The following is a 19840-nucleotide window of genomic DNA, read 5'->3' as shown; positions in this document are numbered from 1 at the left end:
CTTTTACCACGTCTCCACCTTGAGTTACTGTTGGAGCTCCAGCTGCTCCTCGGTCAGAGTGGTTCACAGGTTTTCCCTCCTTAAACCACTTTGGGAGGTTTTGACCCCTGCAGACGAACTCTGGAGGTTAGGGAGATGCTCTGACCTCACCTGTCGGGCTGTTTGTCCACCACCTCCTTCCTTCACGTCTCAGATTATCTGACACTGAGTTAAAAACATCATTTTCTGAGTCAGGCCTGAGGCTTTGCAGGAGCTGCTCCGATCCATTACAGGAGTGGGCCGTGGTCCAGGCACATCAAAGCCGCTGACCCTCTGCCTGGCTCACAATGAGGCCTTTTAACGGAGCCAGGACGGAGGGAGAAAGGAGGAGCAGGGAGGGAGGTGGGGGAGAGAATGTGAAATATTTGTATAATTGTGTTCAGAGACCAGGAGCTCTGGATAAAAGCAAATCAGGCGTTACCTTTTTCTCCTGACACACCTGTGCATGTTCTGTAAACTATAACTCCCTCTCCCCAAACTTACGCTGTGTTCCAGACATTTCAGACATTTCATCCACATTTCATCCACGCTGATTCTGATGCTTTTAAGCTCTGATGGCTCCAGGTGTAATTACCTTCATCCAGCATGTCAGCGTGGTCAGCGCGTCCCAGACTCAGCCTGTGGGAGTGGGCTTTAAGTGCTGACAAACTCCTGTGCTGTAATCACTGAGCTGACGGCCGTACCTGCCAGCCGTCTGATCCACCTGTTCACCTTTTTCAACTCTGTCTGTTTCTGTCCCACAGACGAGCACGACGCCGTCCAGAAGAAAACATTCACCAAATGGATCAACGCACAGTTCTCCAAGGTAACGGGGATTAAAGTCAAACTTTCTTACTAAAGACCAAGTGAAAAAGTTGATGATGATGATGATGATGATAATGTCTACAGATTGTATCAGGAGCCATGTTTTCCCAAAAGATGATCATTACATTACATTGAAGATTTGTTCAGGGGATCTGACAGCTCAACTTTTTCCAACCAAGCTTAAAAACAAAGACTAAAATGAAGGATTTCAATAAAATAAAATTTTAATAAATTAAACAAAAATAATATAAAATAAAGAAGTTGAACAAAAATAAAATGAAATAAAACAAATTAAACAAAAAATTAAATAAAATTAAAAAATTAACAAAAATTAAATGAAATTTAAAAAGTTGAACAAAATTTGAATAAAATAAAAAATTGAACAAAAATACAATAAAATAAAATTAGAAAATAAACAAAAATAAAATGAAATAAAAAATGAACAAAAATAAAATGAAATAAAAAATGAACAAAAATAAAATAAAATAAAAAAATGAACAAAAATAAAATGAAATAAAAAATGAACAAAAATAAAAAAAACAAAAATAAAATTCTGAAACAAAAAATCTTATACTTTGATACATAATTTTTTTTCTCCAAGCCCTAACTTTTAGAATAAAGTTAAGTTATAGATTTAACATCAAAGATTCTGAAAGCAAAACTAACTTCTCTCTCATATTGCAAACGCTGATATCCAAGCACATTTTTTAAATTTCAACTTTAGTGAAACTTGTCTTGTGAGACTTGATATGGGCCACTTAAACCTGTAAAGTCCTGAAATATTGTATTTTAAGATTCTAAAAGATAAAAATTATGCCTGAATTGCTTGCTAAGAGTTAAAAAAATTGGTGTTAAGGAAAAATATTTACCAATTTTAATTTTCTAAAACAAAAATGTCTTAATGCAAAAAAATGAACCAGTATATTTTTCTTACTATATTTATTATGAGAAATAAGTCATTAACAATAAACAACACGAGACAATAAACTGATGTGTTGAAATTTTTACAGCTTTGAGCCAGAAATCTGTCATTAACAACACAGTGAAAACACGCCGTACAGTCAGTGTCTGAGTAAACATCTCACATTATAAATAAATAGATACATAAATAAGTAGATGATTAAAAGAAACAACAATAAATCTACAATAAAAGATACACAGATACATGTTTTATTCAATTATTCAAAGTAGCGTGAACAAAAATGACGATCAAGCTTATTATTGTTTTTGAAAACAGCTGTCTGGGGAAAAATAGTTATTTTTTGCCTTAAATCATGTTAGGCTTCTAGAGGAGTATCAGAGAGAAAAGTTTGAGGCCTTAAAAAAAAGAACAATACCCCTCTTTAAAAATTATTTGTGGAAGGAGTTAAGTTTGCTGGCACATGTTAGCACTTCAGAAATGAGTGAATCAATTAGCAGGCTCATGTCTTTATTTTGCTACAGTATCAAGGTTGCTACATGTGTGGCTCTGCCCCCACTGAGCTGTTTTTCTCTAATCAGACGGGGAAGACGCCGATCAGAGACATGTTCTCCGACCTGAAGGACGGGAAGAAGCTGCTGGAGCTGCTGGAGGGTCTCACTGGCACTGTTCTGGTGAGTCTGTGTTTGTATATTTCAAAACTCCACATGACTGGTTTAGATCCCTCCATTTCCCCTTGATCAATAGGTTACCTCTGTCGGTATCTCTGTCAGTTTCTCTGTCAGTAAACGTCTGCCAAAGTTTAACCTCACTTGGACTGAACTCCAGGCTCTTACTCTGAAAAACACTTATCCTGTGACAGCATTCATTGAGCCGGGAAACAAAGATCTCCAGTGAGGGTGGGGACGCCGCACACTGACGTGTTTTTGCCTTTTCATTAGAAAGGCATGCCATTACTCTACACAACATTACAGAAGTGTTTTTGCAGCTGAAACGTGACTTTGTCAGCCACTCAGGCTCCAACAGGCACATGTTGCCTTGTGTGAACTGAACTTTAAGTCTAATGTAAACAGTGGAGCAACACGAGGGTCTCAGCAGATGTACTTTGGATCCTGTAATAGAAACAGGCAAACCAAGAGCAGATGTTTCAAAAAACACAATATCTCACATTTACCAACTGAGCTTTTGCCAATTTTTCATCCTGGTGTTGTTTGTCCATTAACATCAGATTCAGTAATTAGATTATATATATTATCTGTATCTGTTTTGTTAAAGACTTCAATGAATGGTCTCTGCTGAATAGATACTTACTTTTATGTCATATTCCTTTATTTTGTCAGTCTCACCTTTCTACCATCTTTTCACAACAAAAACTATAACTTTTAATGTGTGGATACAAAATTAAATGCAATTTTTGGCATTAGTATTGAGATAAGTGTGTGAATGTGGGCTTTTTTACAGACACACACTTTCTTGTTTTTCAATAATTAGAAGGACCATGACAGACACACATTTTCTGGTTTTAATATCAATGCTGGGACTTGATTTGAAACACCCTCTGTGCTTTGAATATCAATATTCCTGCTTTCAATGACACACTCTGTCTGGTTTTTACATCCCTTTGGGGGCATTTAGACACACACACCTTCTGGTTTAAGTGCCAGTACAGGGACTGGGAAAAATCACAGGAACTTTGCTTTTGATGAATGATTGCAGTTTGAAAAACAGGATATTGGATGCTTCTTAATGGATTTTTTTGATACACAATAGGTCCCATTTCAACAATTTCTTCATTTTATTATCATTCAATTATCTTTATTGAATTTTCACACCTTTTCAACATTCATACCGGGAAGGAGGACAAGAACAGTGCATATAATGCCTACTTACAGGTCTTAAATAATACTAAATACACATGATAAATTGGCCTAAATTAGACCATATACTAAAGGATTGATAAATGGGTGTAGGGATTCCTGTTCAACATAAAAAGGTTGTCAGACTTTATAAAAATTTAGAGAATTTCATTGTTTTGAAAATTTCTTTTAATTCATTTATATATATTTTTTATTTCAATTTTTTTATGTTTATTTTTTTTTTTTTTTTTTTTTAAAGTTTGAATATTTGGGGAAAATATTTTCAATTTTTAATTTTTGAAAATTTTTTGGACATTTTTGCAATATATTTGGATTTTAATATATTTTTTTGAACTCTCCAAATTTAGGTTGTCAGACTTAAAAAATTGAGAGAATTTCATTTTTTGATTTTATTTTATTCTATTTTTTTAATTATTATTTCAATAAAAATAAATAAATAAATAAATAAAAAAAGTTAAAAATATCAAAATATTTTGAATTTTTTGGGGAAATATTTTCAAGTTTGAATATTTGGAAGTTTTTTTTTAATGTTTTTTAAAAAGTTTCAAAATTCAGGTAGTCAGATTTTATAAAAATTAAGAGAATTTCATTTTTTTTTCAATTTCCTTTTTTTAATTATATTTCTTTATTTATTTTTAAATGTCAAAATAGTTTGAGGAAAATATTTTCAATTTTGAATTATTTGGAAGTTTTTGAAAGTTTTTGCTTTTTTAAAAATTTTAATAGTTTTTTAAAAGTTTCCAAATTTATGAGAAATCACACATGCCATTGCATCAATTCAAAAAACTTTCTGTTTAAATAATCATTCACGTTATTTCAACTATGTTTACATTTTCACACACTTTACAGTCTTTATGGTGAAGATAAAGTAGATTTTGTTGCCTCTGAATGACTTTAATCCAGGTGAGCTGAGGCTAAATAGCTTTTAATTAAAGGTTGCAGACCCCTGATCTTGTGTAATGACCTGCATGTAGACTCATAAACAGATACTGATGAAAAAAAATCTCATAAAAAAGTCAAAGGAATCTGATTAATGCCCATTAATGATAACTATTTTTTGGTTTGTCTCTGGAGACTCTTACTTTAAAACTCAGGCGTTTATTTTTGTCGTATTCCTTTATTTACAGGTGTCTCCTTGCTATCATCCTTAAGTGTTATATCTGCTTTTAGCACCTGCAGTCCCTGGAAGTGCCAAGTATCCTAGTGGCACACATGCATGCTCACACACGCACCCTCCCAGATACCGGCGTAATTCTATAATTGGGTGCTAATGAGAGGCTGAGGTATGTGAGGACTTAAGAGGGATTTGCACTTGGCAGCTCCTCACGCTGCCATTCTTTCCATAAGTTGGCCCGTGGACGGTGCTGATAGGCTAATGGCTGAGCTGAATGCATGGAGGGAAACGCTGCTGAGTGATGGCGCCGCTTCCTCCGCAGCAACGCCACACGTTGTATATTTCAGTCCCAGACTTTGGCAGCATCACAAGCTCAATATTTTCTTTTGGTCGAGGAAGTATTTCATAATGACAATTTTATGAACCACCAACTTCCTCTGCCGCCTTCTGATTGGCTGGTGAAGCTGTTGTCACTGATTTGTGTGTGTGTTTCCTCTTCCTCAGACCAAAGAAAGAGGCTCCACCAGAGTTCACGCTCTCAACAATGTCAACAAAGTCCTTCAAGTTTTACATCAAAATAACGTGAGTATCTGCTGTTTTTAACCTGATCTCTTCATGTTTGTTTGAGCAGATTTCTCTTAAAGTGACAGAGTTATTTAAGGCGCCTCCAGGGAAACAGGGAACTTTAATGAGCAGTAAAATTAGTCACTGATCAGTTTGTTGAAGTAAAAAAAACAAGAAATGCTGGTAAACTGTGACGTGTTTCCAGCTCTCTAACACGACAAGGCTAAAGTAGATTTCTAGTTGAAATGTCTTTAGTTTAAAGGCCTTCACAGAGGACGATGATAAGAGGGACAGGCTTTTGGGAAGTAGCAGAGGCTGAGTTTACACGCAGGCTGTCAGCTGGCCTCCAGTTCCCACAGAGCTTTAGAAGTTTGTGGAAACAGACATCAAAAATACATCCTGTTTCTGATTAATTAGAGAAACCCTTTATACATTCACATCAGCGCTTTGATATCATGGGAAAACTCGGCTGAGCTGCATCATGAGGGCAGACGAGGTCACAGCAAAATTCATCACTTTTAACTTTTGAGACATTTTTTAAATACTTTTTATTTTCATCATGTTTTAACATTCATTACAAATATTTCAAGTTCAATGTAAAGATGACAATATTTTACATTTTTTGTAAGCGATGTGTCGGAAGAATGTGTTCCTTAGCGAGGTGACAATAAATAAACAAATATACAAGTAGATAATTAAAGAAACAACAACAACAATTTTACAATAAATGACACAAAGATACATGTATTACTATTATTTAAAGTTACTGGAAGTAAAATTGAAGTAACCTGGATCTGTGTGTCAGAAAGCAAATTAGTTATATAAACTGAAATAAGATGAAACTAAAGGAAAATAGAAGAAGAATAGAAAAGAAAGAAGGAAACAAGAGAAATACAAATAATAATACAAATAAAAAAAATAAAAATATCAAACCTTAGGTTTGTATGGTGCTCCTGTAAGTGACTGTCAGCCTTTTTGTCATGATCCCAAATTTTCCTAGATAATCAGCTGACCTTAATTGTTTTAGTGTTCTTTTTAAAGACAAAAAGGTATTTTTTACCTTGACATGTTTCGACGTACACGCTGCTGTCTTCTTCAGAAGCTGTCATCCAGACAGCTGTGTGGTGTCTTTTTGTCAGCTGTTTCCGGTAGTAAAAAAGTCTTTAATGTCTTTTTGTTTTTGTTTTACAGACACACACATTCTTGTTTTCCTATTATTGAAAGGACCATAACAGACACAGTCATTCTTGTTTTCCTATTATTGAAAGGACCTTAACAGACACACACATTCTTGTTTTGCTATTATTGAAAGGCCTATAACAGACACACGTGTTCTTGTTTTCCTATTGTTGAAAGGACCACAACAGACACACGTTCTTGTTTTCCAATTATTGAAAGGCCCAAAACAGACACACACGTTCTTGTTTTCCTATTGTTGAAAGGACCATGATGGACACACACTGTCTGGTTTTGATATCAATGTTGGGACTTCAACTGACACATCCTCTCACGATCCAATATTTGAGATTCTGAAAGCTTTATCAGCATGAAATGAAAAGTATTGTTGCCATAACATAAACAATTTTATCATACCATAATTACATAAATGTGTTTCTACTGGGCCCTGGAATCAGTGTTGAATGAGATATTATGACTAAGACCATATTTGACAGTAACAATGGTTATACTTGTGAAAACTGGGAGCTATGATCAACATGTTTTTTATCTCATGTCATGGCAGAGTGTCTCTTAGATTCATTCAATTTTTTTAGTATCCCCAGAGGGCAAATTGGGTTGCAGCGGGATGCACAAAAAACACACAAGACATGAAATTACAGTATAAAAATATATATAATATACACACAGACAATATCACTGAGCTATCTGCCAGCACACACCATTCATCATAAAAATAATGCCAAAATAGTACTAAAAAATATTAAAATGTAGGTTCCAGGCACACAGAGACCATCAAAGTGCACAAATTATTATTATTACTAATTAATTAATTAATTATTACTCATTGTGCAGCTGAATGTGTAAAGTCTGGATCATCTCCTCAGCAGTTTCTCTTAGAGATTACATCTCTGATAGGATACACCTTCTCTTATTCTCTCATCAATATCGCTGCTTTTATTGATACACTCTTTCTTGTTTTGACGCCAATGTGGGGACACATGAGTTCTGGTTTAAGTGCCATTATAGGGACATGGGGAAAAACACGGGAAGCTCGCTCTCACTGAGTTTCTGTGAGTCAGAGAGCAGGACATTAAACACATGAAGAAGTTAAATAGAGAAATGTTGCAGGATGTAGCTAATTGGGATTAAAGAGGGGTCAGAGGTCAGATCTGCAGTGGGCGTGAGTCCATTTTTTACTTGAACCACACACTTGACTTCATGTTCCACTTGGTGGCTTAATCCTCCCCAAAATATTTCTCCATAATCAGTCCACATTTGGCTTCTTCTCTTATGATGGGGTCTTAAGAGGCTGCAGACACTGTTTTGCAGGTTGGAAGGTGGTGTTACGGTGTAATACAGTGTGTGGGAAAAACTAATTAAGACTGTAAACTAAATATTTCAGTCTGCTGCTGTATTAAGGGAAATTTGAATGTTAATCTGTGCTTTGGGTCGTTACCTTTGTGGTGCCAAGTGTTGTTGCATAAATCATAACCTACTTATCTCTGATAGCTTATTATGAGAGCAGATTTCTGATAAAACTTTCCAATAAATCAGCTTACACCAGAAAAACATTACAGTTTTATTTTTATCTTTAAATAAATTCATGTTTCATCATTCATCCTTTCTTTCAGGTGGATCTGGTTAACATAGGAGGGACGGATATCGTGGATGGGAACCACAAGCTGACCTTGGGCCTCATCTGGAGTATTATCCTACACTGGCAGGTGAGCACACACACACATACACACCTTTTCTTTCCATACTGCACACACACGCACACACACACACTAACATGCAGAGACTCATTACTGTTTGCTGACTGAGGCCTCACAAAGCTCTGACGCTCCAGAGGGGATAAGATTCACAGATGATGGAAAATCTGTATTGTTGTGCAGACGTGCGTTCATGCATGTTAACGTGTTTATCGCCTGACGCTTTGTGGAAGCTGAGCTGCTGGAAAATTTAGCAATGACTGTGGGAAGTTTGAATCAGAAGATTTTATTAGGAAAAAGATGAGAATTTCTTAATGTCTTCCTCATGAGTTAGCGTCGTTATGCTAACATCTTGGTCGCTTCATGTTGATGCCAGGATGAAGCACATGGTTCTTCATTGGTTAACAAGCTAAACACCTGGTTTTCTTCATGTTCCTGCAGGTGAAAGACATCATGAAGGACATCATGTCCAACCTGCAGCAGACCAACAGTGAGAAGATCTTGCTGAGCTGGGTACGCCAGTGTACGCGCTCCTACCCGCAGGTCAACGTGCTCAACTTCACCACCAGCTGGTCCGATGGCCTGGCCGTCAATAGCGTCCTGCATCACTTCAGGTGATTTTCAGTTTGGATCACAGTTTTGATCTTTTCCTTTATTTCATTAGTATTAAGCTTCCTTAGATTTTTATTCATGTATTGTGTTGAGCAAACAAATAGTTAGTTGTGATTGGGAAGCTCTGTACTATCGCATATTGGAAATATATAAAAAATAAAATGAAATAAAATTAAAAAAAAAAAAATTCAATAAAATTTGAAATCAAAAATAAAATTCAACAAAATTTGAAGTTAAAAATAAAAAAAATTAAATTAAATTTGAAATAAAAAAAATAAATTAAATCTCATTTGAAATTAAAAATAAAATAAAATTACATCAAATTTGAAATTGAAAATAAAAAAATTAAATTGAATTAAATTTGAAATTAAAAATAAAATAAAATAAATTAAATTAATTTAATTTAAATTACATTACATTAAATTAAATTAAACTAAACTAAATTAAATTGAATTAAATCTAATTAAATTAAATTAAAATAAACTCAAGACACATATCAGATTTTTTTGAATGTGACCGTGGTCTGAACAGCCAGGTCGCACTATATGCAACTTTGACGTCGTTCTCGAGTGTAATGACCACGGACATAGAAGAAAGCAGAGATGGAGATGGGAAGGGCAAAAAGATGAGTGTGCTGAGAAAAATGAAAGTGAAACTTAAGTATGTGTTTGCGTTTCTAGCATAGACTGTATTAAACATGGAAGTAGTCTCCCTGACGTCACCCAACAGAAAACGAAGCAGATTGGCTATCGCAGCCATATTGGTAGTGGCAGCTGTAGGGCGCCTGTTGATCACGTGACCTGAGCTGTGCCTCTTATTGGGCGAGCTTGCGATCTTAATGACCTTAAAACTCCTCTCCAGTGGGTGCTGATAGTAAATTAGTGACTCATACAGGAAACATTTTCTGAACCAGGCTGTAAATAGGTTGATTTCTTCTGGAGCCAGCCTCAAGTGGACACTGGAAAAACAGCAGATTTTAGCACTTCAGCGTTGTCTCATATTCTTAGATTGGAGGTTGCTGTTGATTTCTTGTTGTGGAAAGCTGGGAGAGACAGGCAGCAAGGCTAGCCCAAACAAGCAGCAACACATTAGAAAACAAGCCCCAAACCTGGAGCCTCCATGTTTGTTTCTGTAAACACTGTTCTGTGCGTGACGTCGTTGCTGTTCCACATTTAAAAATGTAATGCAACAAACAACCTGAACTGAGCGTTAGGGCCTGCAGTGTGAGCGTAGCCTTTGACTCTGAGAGTAAATCACACGTAGCACAGACTGAAACCTTCAAACTCTATCAGGAAACCAAGGCCTGGACTTTCCAAACAGACTGAGTGTAGGAAGCTTTGTGTGTGTGAGAGTGGGAGAGACACCCAGGCTGGGCAAGTGGCAGGAGGTCAGGTTGACAGGTCAGCGCCTGCCGGGTGTGTGTACACTGCCTCACCATTCTGTTTACGCCTGCCGCGTCCCTGTTTGCACATGCTCGGTGTGTCAGTGTACGCTGCTGTGCGTAGAAGAAAGAGACCATCAGGGGTTCCCTGCCCCCCCCCTCTGTAACCTCTTGTCCTTACAAGTGACACTCACTCACACACACACACTCACACACACTCACACAGAGGCCTGTGGGCTGTGAGAAAGGCCAGTGTTGGTTTAGACCTGGGCTGGGGTTTAGGTGGATCACTGAACACACACATTCCTCACCCAACCAGGCTCAACACAAGTCTCCATGAGAGGGACCAGAAACTCACTCTGAAAAAGTTTGGACTCGTTAGGGCTCAGCTCAGCTTCCTTTACTCATGAAAACAGCGACTTGTGTTGTAAACGACAGATTCTTGATAGGCCACTGCAATGAGCTTTATGGCCTCTGGGTTTATGGCAAACTGTGAGGCCAGCAGCGCCCGCTATCAAGTGTTAATAATTTCAAACTACGTTCCCTCAAAAAATGTTCAGTCATTTCCCAAAAATATTCTTCTTCTGTTGTTTTTTTCTGTTTTGGCTGGAGCTGCTGGCTACACTGCTCAACACTGCCCCCTGTGGTTTCCAGTGGTACTGCAGCTGGTTCTATAAAACTTGCAGAAATATTAATTAAACGGAATAAATGGGTTTAGGTTTTTGTATGTAGATAGAGTAAGCATAAATGAGTCTTTAATTGACATATTTATGCTTTTGCACAGTGATAGCCAATGGGCAGTGATGTGCTGTCACTGTTTTAATCCAGTGGTTAAAGTTAAAAAAAAAGCTGTCTGCATGAATGATCTCTGAGGATTTGGATGAATTATGTTTGTTGTTGGAAGACACTGAGACACTGCACCAGATGTATAACTAACGCTGCGCTCCAGGCCACCTGCTAGTCGTGTTATTCCCACCTGTAACTCGTGAAAGTCGACTTGAACGGTAGTCGAACCCGTACCTCCAAGTTTCGACTTGTGATGTCACATCACTGCCTAAACAACATGGCAGCCTTTATGGATGTTCCAACGTTATTCATCTGCTAATGCTAACACATCATTGGCAGCTGCTCTGGCATTAGCTAGCTTTCAGCATGTTAATAAACACAAAATATGATTTAATATAACCACAAATACCATGATTGAATGATTGAAATGGTTCAGAGTTATCCTGATAATGTCGGCCATGTTGGTTTGTTTACATCCCAGAATTCCTTGCGTTCAAACTGAAGTCATAATTTGCCTGGAACGCTTTCAGTTTGGAAATTTCAACTGGGAAATCTCACAGGTTTCCTGAAATGTAGAACACATTCTTTATTAAAAAGAGTCAGTTATTTTTTTAATTAAAAAAAAGGAGAAAGCACACACTAATGCTCGGGCAGTGATACGCTTTGAGCCAATGAAACATTTGGAAACGCTGAAGAACGAAGTGAAGCAGTGATGAAGCTTTAAGTTTTGTCTTTGGAGATGTGATGATGGTGTTTATATCAAACAGTCCAGGTTTTGATACAAGTCTTGGCACCATTTGCCCGTCACTAGTAATGGAGATCCTACGAAAGAAAGTAATTACCAATTACCCAAATACTGATGACTGGCTTAAAATGATATATCAAATTTTTATTTTGAACAAGCTCATTTTCTCCCAAGGTTTACAAAAAACAAAAAACAAAATCATTTTACAGTGAGGCCCGATTTTATCTGAGTGAAGAAGTAATAAGGTTAATTTTATTATTATTATTAGAATTAATAAAAATTATATTTATTTATTTATTTATTATTTATTAATTTATTATTATTATTTATTATTTTTATTTATTTATTATTATTTTTGTTTTTATTTTTATTTATTTATTTTTTTGATAATTAGCACCACTACTAATTAGTAATTTCATTATTTTTATTATTATTATTATTATTATTATTATTATTATTATTATTGTTATTATCATTATTATTGTTATTATTTTAATGATTTTTTTTTACAAATTTATAAAAATAAATGGAATCCATGTTTTGTTGTATCTGTTAAGTTTCTTAAAACAAACTGACAAACAGGAAAAAGCACTTTGAAGAGCTAAATTGTTGGAAAAAATATCAAACATGTTTTCTCTGCTTTACTTGTTGCTGATTGTAAAGTGAATGCTCCTCCTCAATAAAGAAAGAATTTTAAAAAAGTAAATAAATCTGTAGGCTGAACAGTCGTTTACCTTTGATTAATTAGTTTTTACTCTTGTATAATGTTGCCCTTGTAGATAAAACTGAATCATTTTGATGCTGATAATTGGACTGACCTGTTTCTGCTCCTGTTTCTGCTGTTTTGTGTGTTTTCAGGCCGAACGCGTTCAGCTGGGACAGAGTGGTCCAAATGAGCCCCGTGGAGAGACTGGATCATGCGTTTACTGTAGCTAAAGACCAGCTGGGGATAGAAAGGCTGCTGGATCCTGAAGGTACTTTCACTTTAAACACCCTGTTCTCCCTTTGTGAGCAGAAATCAGGTCGACTGTGTATTCAGAGGAGAATTATGATGATAGTTTTACTTCACCTGGAAAATGGCTCGCAGAAGAAAAGCCATCTGTGAGAGTAGGTCTAAAAATGGGAGTTGTAAAATGATCGACATTTATTTTCTGGCCGTCTGTTTTCACTCAGCCTCCCTTCATGTTCTGCCAGCGGTTAGATAAACTCAGCAAGGAGCAAATACCTGAAGTTTTAGGAGAAGCTGTTTGCTAATGTGGCACCTGTTCAGGTTCCTGGATCATCTCCTCTCCTCCTCATCTGTTATCTCCGTCCTTTCTCCGCAGACGTGGCGGTGCAGCTACCAGACAAGAAGTCCATCATCATGTACGTAACGTCGCTGTTCGCCGTGCTGCCTAAAGACGTGAGCATGGAGTCTATCAGGGAGGTGGAGACCCTGCCACGCAGATACAAAGTGGAGTCTGCAGACTCAGGTCCAGGCCTCGGCGCTCAGGTAAACGCCTCACACAGAGGGGCTCACACATCTGGTCTTTGAGGAGTTACAGGTGTGCTGCTGTGTGCTCAGATCCAGCTGTTGAGTAGAGACACAGACAGGAGCACAGAATATTTACTATGACTTTAAATATGTTTTTAAAACAGAGATACACATCACAACGCAGCACACAATGAGCCCTCATTTAGTTTAAAGAGGGGGTATCCTGCTCTCCCATATTTTAAACATGGATATAAAACAACAAAGCTGGACGTTCAGACTGAGCATGTGCAGATTTTCAAACCTCTTCATGCTCCTATGTTGTTGAAATCTTTAAATCTGTCTGTAAACTGCTCAAAATAACACATCCTACAAATAGTGCGAGATCTGAATGAGACTTCCTGAAATGATGAGGTCGTCATCATAAAGATATCTCGATTGGTTCGTAACACACTGGAGCGGGCCTCAAACACCAAGGTCTCCTCCTTTTACGTACAAAAATGTCTCCGTCCTTTTCAAACCATGTTACCATCATTGCTCTTATACCTTCATATGTCCTTTACATTGGCGTTGTTGTTAACCGATACATCCACCAGGGGGAGCAGCACCGAGTCAAAAGTTTATGACAACAACAAACTCAACTTAAATTTATTGCTTGAGTTCCTCCATTGTTATTTCTTCTTTGTGTCTATAGTAGCAAGCTATGTATCGGGTAGTAACAGCAAGAGAGTTTTAACCAGGTAAACTAAAACACTGCATTAAGCAACAGAATTATTAAACCACGTATGCACACCTGGGCGTCAAAGACCTATTTAAGTTTAACCAACTTATGCATTTCCTGTTTGTTGAGTTGAGCTGTTTCTGGAGCTCTGTGGAAACTTCTGTTTAACTCCTGTTGTTGATATTTTGCACAAGAACTCAGCCTTCAAACTTTTCTTAAAAAACTTTATTTTGTAGGTTCCTTGTATCTATGTACAAGAAATTACACGACATAACAAATGTGGTAAGGGAACACATCATAAAACTATACACTACTTCCAATTAGGGCTTCAACTAACGATTATTTTAGTGATCGATTACTCTGGCGATTATATTTACAATTAATCGATTAATTGATTAATCGATTAATCAGAAAAAAAGGATGAGTATGCATAATAGTAAGATTCACAAAACCAAACATGCATTGTTTTTTTTTGGTGATGATTATTGTTTGCTTAATGATATATACAAAGAAACACCATATTTGAACATAATCAGATGAAGATTTTAGTGGGACAAAAAGGCAAATAAATAAAAATGTGTCCTCAAACTTTTCACCTGCACTATCTGTAGCAGCTAATGCTAATGCTAACGTTGGTTTAATGAACTCATCGTGGTTTTCAAACATGGTGACGGTTTAATAAAAAGACTTAACGAGTCCTAAAAGACAAACCAGGCATTTCACAACATGTAAAGGAATGTATGTGAGATTTTATAGCTCCGCCCCTCGCTGTGAGCTCCCAACTCGTCATCGATGAGCCAAACATGTTGGACGAACGGCTTTCTCTGGCTCTGCCATTATCCACGTGTTTACTTGTTTCCCTCACCTGCCGGCTCTGCTTCTCCTCTGTCACGCTGATCTGTTTACATGTGATGCATACAGGCTGGGTAATTACACTCCAGTCCAGTAGGGGGCTGTAATGCACCTTCAGCTAGTTGCTAACTGCTAAATAAGTTAACAACAAGGAAGAAGACAAACAAACTGAAGACAAACTTACAGAGAAATGACACAGCACAGTGCATCGATTATGGAAAAATGTTGTTGATGCTTTTACTAATCGATTTTTATTGTTTGAATCGATTCATCGTTGAAGCCCTACTTCCAATACTGGAGAATTTGACGATCTCTGCAACTGGATGTGTGGAAAAAATATCAGTAACTGGCTTAAATGAGTCGTAAAATATCAACAAATTGGATTTTAGCAAAAAATCCGACATCCTTCATCCCTACTCTATTCACTGTGTAGAAAGTGAAGCAGAGCAGTACGACCTCCTGTTGCTGCTCCTCCGCCACTGCCGCCGTAAACAAACCATCGTCTCCCTCCAGACAGACGACAGTTCAGCTCCTGAACTTCTGCTGCAACAACTGAACAGCTCCACTCGTCTCCATAACTGCTGCAACCTTTGCTGCTGGTTTATGTTTCTGATAACATTCAGTCTGAAGGCCACAGACGCAGCGGCGTGCACGCTCAGGGGAACGCGCTGAAGTGTCTCATTGTGCCACCACGCCAGATAGAACGAGTCGCCCCCACCTCGCTCTGAAAAACGCCGTCTCCTTCTTCCCTCTCCAGCTCGGCTCATGAAAAGCTCAGCAGGCGCAGGGCGGACGGGGAGGAGAGCCGTGACTCACCCGCTCTGGCGCTCGCCAAACGGAGCGAGCTGTGGGGAAACGGAGCTGGAAAGGGATGGAAGGAGATGAGGGGATGTGGGGATGTGTGTGTGTGTGCAGCAAACAGGGAGGTTACATGAGGTTTGAGGATTTGTGTGTGAGCTGGTGGGCCGGGAGCTGACACACAGAAACTGTTACTGCTAATGTTCAACATGTGCGAGCGTTTCCCGCTGTCTTCCTCTCTCAGTCAGACTTACACCCTTCAAAATGTGTCATTTCTTCAACTCTACTCCTTTTCTGGCCTGACGCGCTCTCCTCCTCCCCTGAGGCCGCTCCTTTTTTCAGCTGTTCAGTCAAAGTCAGAAAATCCTGAAATCCATCTCTGGAGGTTTTCATTGCCGTGGGCACATTCTTCACACGTCCTGGAACGACTGCTGGAAAAGTCTTTTTAAATAGCTCCCTGATTGGTCGAGCACAGGGTTCACTTTCCTGGCACACTCCGTCTCTCCATAGGAAGTGATGCGTAATGCTGCTGGTAGCGAGGAAAAATAAAGGCTCTTTGTTTCACGCTGAAGTCCAGATGAGTGGTTTTGATCTGGTTTTGTTGACGACTTATCGACCTGGAGGAGCTGCAGGTTGATTCTTTTAACGCTTCACGATCACAGCTGAGAAGTGTTGAAGCAGACGCCGAGCGGAGCGAATCATCTGTTGATGATCGAGCGTTCTTTGAGCCTGACCACAGATATTTAACAACCATTCAAGTCAATAAATAGAGCAGGGCTGCACTTTTCTCCTCCCTCCTCCCTCCTCGCCTCCTTGCTCTGACATAAGCGCTTTCTGTTGCTTCCTGACTCCTTTTCCATGAAACCCAAAAGGTCACTGAGAACTTTCAATCGTTGACCTTTTCCTGAATTCAGTCTGGGATTGTTTCACACGCTGTGTTGGCGTTTCAGCCGCCGTCGACTCCGTGTGGAGTTTTTATGTCCCGTTCATTCAGACAGATTTGTTGAACACTGTTTTCCTACGTTTCCTGCAAGGAAATGAAACCTGGGGGTTGTGTCAAAGCAATTTCCTCACCCTGACTAAGTAGGAACATGGATTCAGAGAAATCTATGAATGGATTTTATTGATAGTAACGCTCTTATCGATTCCTCCTGTGAAGTTTCTCTGTCAAAAAAATAGCTTCACAGGTTTTCTGGGTCGACAAACTGAGTTAATTGATCTGGAAATCTCTGGATGATTAAGTTAAAATCGCATGTTACTATTTGTTATTGACTGAAGTACGCCATCTAGTGTCTGGAAGTGGTGATAGCATCGTGAGCTCGCCGAAATCAGTCATGAAAGTTGAAATTCTGTTGTAAAACCAAATCTTTACCGATGTTTGTTAACAGCTAGCATATCAATGCAATATCCCATACTCGTTAGCATCAAGCTAGAGCTACTGTCTACATTGTTTTTGCCAAGTAATGTCAAACATTTTGAATCTATTGAACAGGAATCCTGTGTGAGAGAGTAATGTTCATTTCTTTTTCCTAAATCAAAGTTTTCTTGGGGAAGTGTTAGCTAACTGCTAAGCTAAGATAGCTGCAGCAGACTAATTGGCGTAACATCTGGCAGCTCCAGCGTAATATAAAGAATCGATAAAGGAATTGTTTAGCATAAAGACTAAATTTGTCGATGGGTTACACCAGGGGTGGCCAACCAAGCAGAGACCGAGAGCCACAAAAATTACCGTGGTACTACAGAGAGCCACATCACACACGGGGTCTTACAAAAACACTTCCTCTCACACATAAACAAAATGACATAAAATGAAAATCAATACATTTCCAATTTTCAAAGCGAGGTTTATTGTGTTTTTAAGTGCATTTAAGTTCGTACTAGAGAAGAGAAAGTAAAACTTAAGTATCAATCCCGACTAATCCCAACGTTGGCATCCATATATATACAGTTTAGATTGATCGGCACACCACTACTCATAACTATATATATATTATTTTAAGAATGGATCGCAGAGCCACAGGTTGGCTACACCTGGATTAAACCATTTCTTATCAATTCTTAACAGGAACCAGTTTTCGATTCCCATCCCTAGTGAAAAGCAAGTTTTTGTCACCCAAGAGGGCAGTTTATGGGTTTTAACCAGCTAAAGGGGCACTAAAAAGTGTGTGTTTTTTTTCTTTGCATTTTTCAAGATTTAAAGATGAGGTTAGTCAAAGCAGAGAAAATAGATGAATGGATAAATTGTACAGATTAATAAAAGAAAAAAAATAGCACAACCCAATTAAAAAAGAAATAATGAAATAACCTAAAAATATTAATGAAAAAAAATAAATAATAAAATAATATAATATAATATAATATAATATAATATAATATAATATAATATAATACAATATAATATAATATAATATAATATAATATTATTATTATATTTTATTATATTACATTATATTATATTATATTAATTTATATTATATTTTGCTGTGTTATATTATATTATATTATATTATAATAATATTTATAACAGTATATGACAATACATTTAATTAGTTTTGTATATATGTTCTTTGGTGTGCTGCTCATGTTGTTGAGTGTAAATATTCTTTAAACATTTGGAAATAGAAAGTGTTAATGCGTACAGTTCATGTCTACAGATAGGAATGGAAGGGAAGAGGAAAAAGAACTAAAGATCCCGGGTAAATTTAACATTTCGTAAAGGATATTTCTGAAGTTTTGTTGCAGAACAATTGCACCTTGCTGGTGTTTCCATTATGAGAGCATTAAAAACTTGTTATCCAAAGTTGAGAGGTTTTCCAAAGTTTGGTGTTTTCGTCAACATTTTTATTTCGATATATAAACTTTGCCTAATCCTAAATGTAATAGAAACACAGCTACTGGTAGAAAGTGAAACTGAACTGAACCTGTTAGCAAACACAACATCCAAACTGGCTCCTCCTCCTTGGCTCAGTGCCAGCTGCAGCACACACCCACAACCTCCGACTGTGACTCTGGAACACACTCAGTAGCCCAGGAACCACCTGTAGCATCACATTTCTAAGTGGAAGAGACTTGAGTGTCGTGTACCTGACTTAGCATGTTAGCACAAGCTAATCATGGGTATCTGACACATACCTGGTTAGCAAAAAGCTAGCTCGCATCGCTTTTTGCCTTGTGCTGCTCTCCAAGTTTCTGAAAGTCGAGCCAAGCTTCTCCCTCGTTTAGGAAAAAGCTTCATCTGTTTGGGGTTTTTCCTTCCTTCATGCTACGTCCGCTATCGTAGCTGCTCTGATTAGCTTCTTCCACTCGCTAACCAACACGCAAAGTCACTTACGGACTGGGTGCACTGTGATTGGCTGATGTAACCACGCTTACTCTCCGCCCAGAAACATTCGGCTTTAACCAAAACCTCAACATCCAGGCAGAGGAGGGGAGGTTGTGGCAGACACAGACACTGACACACATGTAAACAAGTCTTGTTGTTTGTTTTTTTCTTGTTTTTTGTCAGTTAGAAACCAGCAGAAACATAATAAAAATCTCTTTAGTCTCTCGTGATTTCACTCACTTGAAGTTATAAAAGACTCATTATAACCTTTCATGACATTCTCATGTTTCCCAGAGCGTGCCGATGGAGGAGGCAGGCAGCAGCCCCAGGCCGGAGACCCCCAGCACGCTGACGGAGATGGAAGGCGACATGGAGAGCAGCTTCCCGGAGGTGGACCTGGACACCTACCAGACCACGCTGGAGGAGGTGCTGACCTGGCTGCTGTCGGCAGAGGACACGCTGCAGATACAGGACGAGGTTTCTGACGACGTGGAGGAAGTCAAAGACCAGTTTCACACACATGAGGTAGGAGGGGTTGATAATACAACCATAGATAACACATGTGAGGTCTACGTATGATGTCAGTCGTACAGATCCCATGTCTGATGATCTCTCCCTGCGTTGTTGAGACTACAGTCCCCGTCCCCGCAGACTGAGGCCTCCCAGCAGCAGCGTACATGCTCCGTACATGTCGGGAATGCCAGGAATTCTGCTGTGCCGCACAGCGCCCTATGGTGCCCTGGCACAGAGCTCCCTCGCCTGCTGGAGGAGGCGTAGCTGCAGGGTTTGTGTCTGTGCATGTGCAGAAAGGGGCTTTGGCAGGATTTCCCTTGGCTGAAATGTGAATATTTGTGAAGTCTAACGTCTGGAATGCAGGTCAGAGCAGAAAATAGCGAGACCGGGCGCAACAAGACCTTAAAGCCTCTTTAACAGCCCGGCTTTTC

General features: G+C 38.3%; 1 protein-coding gene across 1 annotated transcript in view; it reads left to right on the top strand.

The window, feature by feature from the left end:
- The window catches only part of utrn (utrophin), a 326192-nt gene that overhangs the window by 32133 nt on the left and 274219 nt on the right, over nt 1-19840 (top strand). Inside the window, exons 3-10 of the mRNA XM_074685643.1 lie at nt 783-844; nt 2344-2436; nt 5258-5335; nt 8128-8220; nt 8650-8822; nt 12591-12706; nt 13058-13224; nt 19191-19421. Coding sequence (XP_074541744.1) covers nt 783-844; nt 2344-2436; nt 5258-5335; nt 8128-8220; nt 8650-8822; nt 12591-12706; nt 13058-13224; nt 19191-19421 — 1013 coding nt within the window. The remainder of the gene's footprint in view (nt 1-782; nt 845-2343; nt 2437-5257; nt 5336-8127; nt 8221-8649; nt 8823-12590; nt 12707-13057; nt 13225-19190; nt 19422-19840) is intronic.

Source organism: Halichoeres trimaculatus, unplaced genomic scaffold, assembly GCF_033239565.1.
Source record: "Halichoeres trimaculatus isolate MK-OKI-2021-1 unplaced genomic scaffold, fHalTri1.1 fHalTri1_scaffold_13, whole genome shotgun sequence".
Taxonomy (NCBI): domain Eukaryota; kingdom Metazoa; phylum Chordata; class Actinopteri; order Labriformes; family Labridae; genus Halichoeres; species Halichoeres trimaculatus.
The sequence above is the reverse complement of the archived record's forward strand: the minus strand, read 5'-3'. Positions and strand labels throughout refer to the sequence as shown.